Consider the following 7,156-nt stretch of genomic DNA (forward strand, 5'->3'; position numbering starts at 1 on the left):
AGGAATGACAATTAAGAATCTTGCACTGCAAACACTGTAGCATTGCCCATGTAACTTAAAAAAACCCTACAAAAACAAACCACATTTTTGATGGTTAAACTTCCTTCTTTTCTGAAAACGTATCTGGTAGTATCTGACCCATGCATGTCTTTTTTTCAAAACAAATAATATCTTTAAAAAAGCAGACTTCTGAAGTGACAGCTGTGGCATGACTTATAAAGGCACCAGTATAATATTTGTGCACTAATAACAGTGCTTGTATAAGAAGTGTATTAACAGCTGCTGTTCAAAAACAAGTTTAGAATCTCAGGAGATACAGGTAACTTTTTCCCACATAAGTACTGTGTAACTTTTTTTAGATGCTTCGCAAATACCAATGCTTTTTATAAAAAAAGCCCTATTTGCCTGTGTACCTGAAACATTAGCCTTCCATATTCTTGGTATTGTCATTTGTACATTCCCTTCCTCCCTCCAGCCCAGCCCATGTAATCTCTTTTTCAAGCTATGTCAGAGCTGATTTAAAAAATTAAAAAAAAGTGTACTGTCATGGATAACTCTAAATGGTTAAGAGAATGGTGAGATGATGCTTGTCAAAATTGCTTTGTCCAAGGAAAACAATTATATACAAGAAATAAAGATTTTTCTTTGTGTTCTCATGGCGTGATACATGGAATATGCTTAGTAATGAGTGTATTTGCTTTTTTTGTTACAGAATATGAATGAGCAGTACCTGGGAGATATTTTTTTTGATGCCTCATTGATGATTTGGTCTATAGCATTGGCTGTGATTACTCAGATCGGCCTTTGTTCAGCATTCATTTGTACGTTATGGGTAGCATTTCCTTTACTCGCTAAGCTGATGATCCATAAAGAATTCAGCCAAAAAGGTATGAGTTTTGAGGGGAGGAGGTTGTCGTTCAAAACATCTACCCCTACTATTGTATATTGAGTATGTTCCTCCAAACTCTATTATTTAAGCAAAAGAAATCCCAAACTTTGAACTTGAATAGTCAAAGTAACCATGTGACATTTCTGTAACAAGAAAAAAGTGTCCTTAAACTAAAGACAGTTTGAAAGTATGGACAAGCTCTTTAAAAAAAAAAAAAATACACTGAAAAACATCCTGTGTCTCAGGCTAAGAAGAAAAATACTGTGCGGGATTATTAATAAGTGATCAGATACTTCAATGGACAGTAAAGCTTGTTAAAAATATTGCAATATTTAAACAGTGTTTGGGACAGAACACCTGTTTAAATTTTTTTTGTAATACAAGAATAGTTTTGTGGTGGCTTTGAAAGAGTTATATTGGCATTGGCTATGCAAAATGAGATCCCCTTTCCATATCCATGTCAGGGATGAGGACCAGTATTGTGTATTGGGCCTTGCAGCAGTATATGGATATATTAGTAAAGGCTGTGTGTTTATGTCCTTTTAAACTTCTACCGTTTTTTGTCTTTTGTTTTTTTTCTGTCCTCTACAGGTGCCTCAATGAAGTTTGTCATGATGTACATGCTGGGAATGTTTGTTCCCTATTTGTATATGATGTATCTTAGTTGGACTGTATTTGAAATGTTTACGCCTATCATGGGACGAAGTGGTTCAGAAATTCTGCCAGATGTGGTGTTGGCAGGATTTATTGTGGTCATCACTATGATTCTGTCATCCTATTTTGTAAGCAGAATTTGTAAATGTTGTTTAAAACTTAAACTCTCTCTAGAGTTTAGAATCAATATTTTTCTAAATTAATACTTGAAGTTAATGATAATTTGACAATATCTTAAATGTTACAGGAGACTTCTAGAAAACGTCAAAGATTCCATGTTTTGTGTTAGTCAAAGAAAAGTTATTGAAGCAGGGGTTACAAAAATATATCTGCTCTGTGATGATGTAGTAAAGATTGGTGTAAAATATGCAATTTAATGCTGGAGTTGGAACAGGCATTCGTTTTAGGTGAAGTATAGTATGTGGCTGAACAATACATATAGTACACTTCAAAAAAAATTCTCAGGGTTTTTTTTTTTCTGCTGCCCTTGCTACAAAGATTCTAGGTTTTTGTTGGCAGATTTTTTAAAAAATAGGAAATTTTTGAAAGGTCTGGGAAGTACTCACTTTCTTCCTTTTGGTTTTAAATACTGAGATTACAAAGAAGTGTCTTGTGTCAGGTAGTACTTGCAATGATACCTTTTTAATGTACTTTCAGTTCCATAACTGGATGTTAGAGTTATATGAGTAGTGTCTTATTTCTTAAGTCTTGCAGTTTTATAACTTGGCTGTCTTTTTGTTCTCTAGATTAACTTCATTTACCTTGTCAAAAGTACAAAAACGACGCTAATAACTTTAACTACTGTGTTTGTAGTCACTCTGATTCTCGTTTGTAGTGGAATCTTCTTTCCTTACAGTTCTGATGCAGCTAATCCAAAGCCTAAGCGAGTTTTCCTCCAGGTAAGAAAAGTCTTGCATATCGTATTGCCTTTGTTGGTTGCAAGAGTGTTTGGGTTTTTTTCAAAGTTTAAGCACCCCCTGCCCCAAAAAGAGTAACCTTCCCTTTCTTGCTTGATTTAAAAGCTCTAATGATTATTCCTGGAGTTGAAAGAATTGCTAATGTTTCCCTTGTTCAATCTCTGTGTACAGTTCATCTGTGTCAGAAGAGCAGGGTTTTTTAGGGAGTTTTAAGTGGGAGAGTTGAGTAAGTAATGATAACTTAAAAAGATAACATGATGGGAGATGAGCAAATACTTACTGGCACAGTCATCTTCTGAATGTAGGTGTTTTTATGGTATGTTTCTTTTATCTGAGTAATTCTATATATATATTCATAAATAGTCAGATATGTGTTCAGTGCAGACTGAAAATGCAGTAGACCTTAAGGATTGACATGGAGGATACTTCAGAATCACTTCTGGATCTTGTGAACTGCACAGGCTCCATCATCTTTCTGTGTATCTTCTTTCTTTTTTCCTTCTTCTAGCACACGAGCAGAAGATTTCATGATCTAGATGGAAATATGGTTAAAAGTGACTCTGGTATATGGATTAATGGATTTGATTATAATGGAATATCTCACATAACTCCCCATGTACCTGAAATCAATGACACCATTAGAACTCCATGTGAGGAGCAGGCTCCTTTCTGTGGCCTCCCTTGGATTCTGCCAGTGCATTTCATGTTCCGGTTGGTGTGAACACTGCTTCTCTTGAGCACTTACTGCCAAAGCACATTGGTCATTTATGCAATCTCGCTTATGTAAGGGAAGAAAAAGTAAGGCTAATCTTGGTCTGAAAGTAAGTAATCCTTCCACTTCAGAAGACACTTAAACTTCTGTCTAGATGCAGTGACTTCTGACAGAATCTCTGCAAGAGATTGCTGGATCTGCTGCAGGAGCTGTAGAAGTTGATGTGTAGAAAATGGGTGTCAGCACCAGTGGAGAAAAAGGTGGAGGGGAGGCCTTCTAAAGGGCAGTTCAGAGTAGGAGTATGTATGTCTCTTCCCTTCTTCCCCCGCTCACCCCAGGTGACAGCAGAGGAAGTCTCGAGTAGCGGGTCTCCACAGAAGAAAGCTAGCTGCTGTGACTATTTCTCATACACCAAGAATCTTGTGAGCAAAAGTCGTAACAGTTTGAAGATGCAAATATTCATACTTATTTTATTGTTTTGTAAATGAAGGCACATGAAGGTAATGAATGAACACACTGGTGACTACTTTTCTATTAATATGCCCTTTAAATATTTGTCCGGCTACAAGCTGCTAAATTTACCTGCCTTCTGCTAGAATCAGTAGCTTTTGAATATTTCATTTAGTAACAGCACAGTCAGCTACACTATACAAAAACTTCTTGGCTTCTCCTATTTAGTACCTCTGAGTGTTGCATTGAGAATAACTGAAAACTGTTCCCCCTCCCCCCCCCCAGGAAGAACTGGTATCTTCCCGCTCCAGAAGTTTTTCCAAGAAGCCCCATTCACTTTAAAGTTCTGTCCAAGGAGCTGATGCCTGGGAACTCCATGAGGTTAAGCTTTGAAGTATCTGGTGAGTGACTGAAGCCTCTGGTTTGTGATTTGTGTATCTTTATGCCCATAATGAATCAGGTTTTGACTCCAGTACTGCAGGTTCTAGTGCCATTCCCAAGATAGTGAGCTTTGTGAGATTAGCATGAATTAATTCAGTTTCATAACACACTAGAAGCTGTGAGTGTTGTGTTGCAGTTGTTATTTGGGGGACTGATAACCTTGTCTATTTTGAGTAAGCCTTGATCTTTTTATAGCAAGTCCTTTCTTAAAGTCCATTTTATAGCTCTTCCCCTCTCCTACATCATCTCATTTATCTCACCACTTAGAAATAATAGAAGCTTCTTCTGTAGAGAATACAGTTGTGTTCATGTTTTGGAAGACATGAATAGTAATACACAGATAACATGCTACTATATAGGAAAACAGATGGTTGTTCTACCTCCACCTGTTGATATATCTGGATACATATCCCTGTCTCTGCAGGTCCAAGTCACATGTCTCTGTATGTTCGGCCACATGAAGGGTCAGCTCTGTCCACCTGGTCTTTCGGGGATGGTATGCCAGTTGCTAGCCTAGGAGGAGACTACTTTGTGTTTTACTCCCATGGGCTGCAGGCTACACCGTGGCACTTCTGGGTAGAACTGACGGTGAGTATGCCGCTGCTGGAAACCCAGCGATCCCTTGGTCTGCCCTGTTGTCATCATTTCTGCATTCTTATGTGAAAAATGTCATAATAACTTTCTTAAGCTTTGCTTTATTTGATAGATCCTAATTCTAGCTTCCCTCTTTTAATTTGTCCCTCAACTTTATATATCAGCTCACATATATTTCTGATGCTTAGTCCACTAACTTGCCAAACAGCCAAAGGGAGAATATTTTCCTTTTCTGCATGGTCTTAGGTTGTTAAGTTTGGATTTCTCCAGTCTTAAACTCATAGTTCTTGAAGCTTCATCTTTATTACTGCTATTTCAGAGTTCTTTTTCCTGTTGTGAGTAGTTTCCTTTTCATGTATTTTGTTTGCTTGGTTTTGGGAAATTACAGGGAGTCCTTGGTGGGAAACTTACCTGCCTGGAAGCTGAAGAAAGTTGTAAAAAGCTTTGTTTTGTAAATTCTCTTTTACATTATTTTCGGTTGGAAGGAAGGCTTGCAGCCTTGCTGTTCCAGTGGGATTTATGATCCCCTCACCAGCCACCCCCCCATTAACATGCCAGTGAAGAACTTTTTCCAGATCTGTATGTTTTTATTATAGGTTTAACAGTGTCTTATTCTTTGAGTAAATATTACAAGAAAGTCTCTTGTTCCTTCCTGGATCAGACAGTCTAAACACTTAACCAAATAATCCTCTGAGGGTACTTGATAAAGGCAGACAGGAATCTGCAGCGTGACAAGCTTTGATAGTGGCAAAGCTAGACAGAAAAGGCTTTTCATCTAAGGATTCACAATAGAAGGATCAGTATAAATGCTATGTTTGAGTCCATGTCTTAATTTGTCAGCAAAACCAACAGATAGAAACGTTGAAGTTAAAGCATGTGCAAGCTACGTAACATGTCAGAGGCACTGTGATCTAAATACCTAGTTGCAAGTTCAATTCAAATTGAACTCATCATGTAATCAGACTGATACGTTTGAAGATAGGAAGTGTTTTAACATACTGGACAAAGAGCTGCAGGATTAAGTCTGTAGAAGAGTACATCTGGATTGATCTTATGTTTAAAAGCCATAAACAATCGAAGACTCTGTTGCCTTTTTCTCGTTTTCAGGCCCCAGAAAAGCATTCGGATGGAATAGTCTCCCTTGCCATAGCAGCACATTACTTTTTTGGGGAAGATCAAAAGTCACCTCAACTCTATGCCTTACTGGAGAGGTTTCCAAACTGGACATTTTCTTCTGGTTGGTCCTGCACTTACGACCTTTTTGTCTTTTAATGTTGACAGTAATGCAACGCTAATAGGGTAATCTCTCTGATGCAGAATGCTGTTGTAGCAAACACGTTCTAACAAGATGCCAGAGACTTTCACAAGAATTTAAAGTACTTTGGCGACAAATGGTGTTTCTTTGGCAGTTTGAGTATTTAAAGACTACTGCTGTCTTGGGGATATAGTGATACTTTGTGTCAATGTGAATACAGTTCACCCTGGTTCTTCCACTGAAATGGCAGTTTGACTTAGTGGGTTTCTTAAAATGAAAATTGCATTTGAGGACGCAACGCTAGCATAATATGATGGCAATAGTAATGAAAGGGCCTCATGAAATCATTTTGATGTTATGCAAAATATAACCGTACTTCACGCACATGTGGGGACTGTCACCTACCAATCCTATCCGTCCTGTTAAAGTAAGATCTTCAGCTAAAAGATACTTGTTCCCATGGGGAGGGCAGAGGTGGCAAAGTCCTAAACATTACTTCCGTCACTGGATGCTATGATGCTTAATTCTGTATATTGCATTCCCAGTCCTTGGCAAACGCACAATGCAGAAAAATTGATGTTATGATGGAATGTCGTAATTATTTATCTAGATTATCTTTTCCAAATAATACGTTTCTGTTAAAAACTTAGTTTCTGCCCTTTTGCCTGTCTCTTCAGTGTTAAAACTTGAGTGGGTAAGTTTGATCTAACGATCATCTTGTAGTTTTGTTCTTGTTGGGATCTTTCTGTATCAGCATATAAGCATGTGACTTGCTCTTTTGTATGCAAGAGTGCTAAGTCCCCACTCCTTGATAGGGATGTCCCCACTCCTTGATAGGGATGTCTTGTAATTAATCTACTCTAAATTTCAAGTTATCTTCTAATTTATTAGAATTGGCTAATTTTTGGTATCTCCTCTGGAGAGACTCGGTAATACATTTAACTGTTTCTTAAAATACAGTTTGCTTTCCATAAGGAAAAATATCAAGAAGAGTCATCTTTAAAAAGATGTCTGATATCTCTGGATTGCTCTTGTTTTATTTCCACAGGAGGGGTTTTATAAATGACTGTGAGTGATTTAGAATATATTCCAGTTTTAATTGACAAGCTTTGAGTTCAGAAGCCACTAACCTCTTTGGGTTTTTGTACTCTTAGCTTTTTTTCAGTGCAGTCTAATAGTTAATGTTAGTTTCTGAAATTCAAAGAACTCTACCTGAAGAAACTTCTTCATGCTTTTTTCCGAAC

General features: G+C 37.5%; 1 protein-coding gene across 1 annotated transcript in view; it reads left to right on the forward strand.

The window, feature by feature from the left end:
• The window catches only part of ERMP1 (endoplasmic reticulum metallopeptidase 1), a 20,397-nt gene extending 13,669 nt beyond the window's left edge, over positions 1-6,728 (forward strand). Inside the window, exons 10-16 of the mRNA XM_009333556.1 lie at positions 713-887; positions 1,481-1,671; positions 2,290-2,442; positions 2,969-3,171; positions 3,908-4,023; positions 4,488-4,651; positions 5,765-6,728. Of these exons, the coding sequence (XP_009331831.1) occupies positions 713-887; positions 1,481-1,671; positions 2,290-2,442; positions 2,969-3,171; positions 3,908-4,023; positions 4,488-4,651; positions 5,765-5,929 (1,167 nt within the window). The 3' untranslated portion in view covers positions 5,930-6,728. The remainder of the gene's footprint in view (positions 1-712; positions 888-1,480; positions 1,672-2,289; positions 2,443-2,968; positions 3,172-3,907; positions 4,024-4,487; positions 4,652-5,764) is intronic.
• Positions 6,729-7,156: the final 428 nt, after the last annotated feature.

The sequence above is a fragment of the Pygoscelis adeliae genome, unplaced genomic scaffold, assembly GCF_000699105.1.
Source record: "Pygoscelis adeliae isolate BGI_AS28 unplaced genomic scaffold, ASM69910v1 Scaffold501, whole genome shotgun sequence".
In the NCBI taxonomy this organism is placed as follows: Eukaryota; Metazoa; Chordata; class Aves; order Sphenisciformes; family Spheniscidae; genus Pygoscelis; species Pygoscelis adeliae.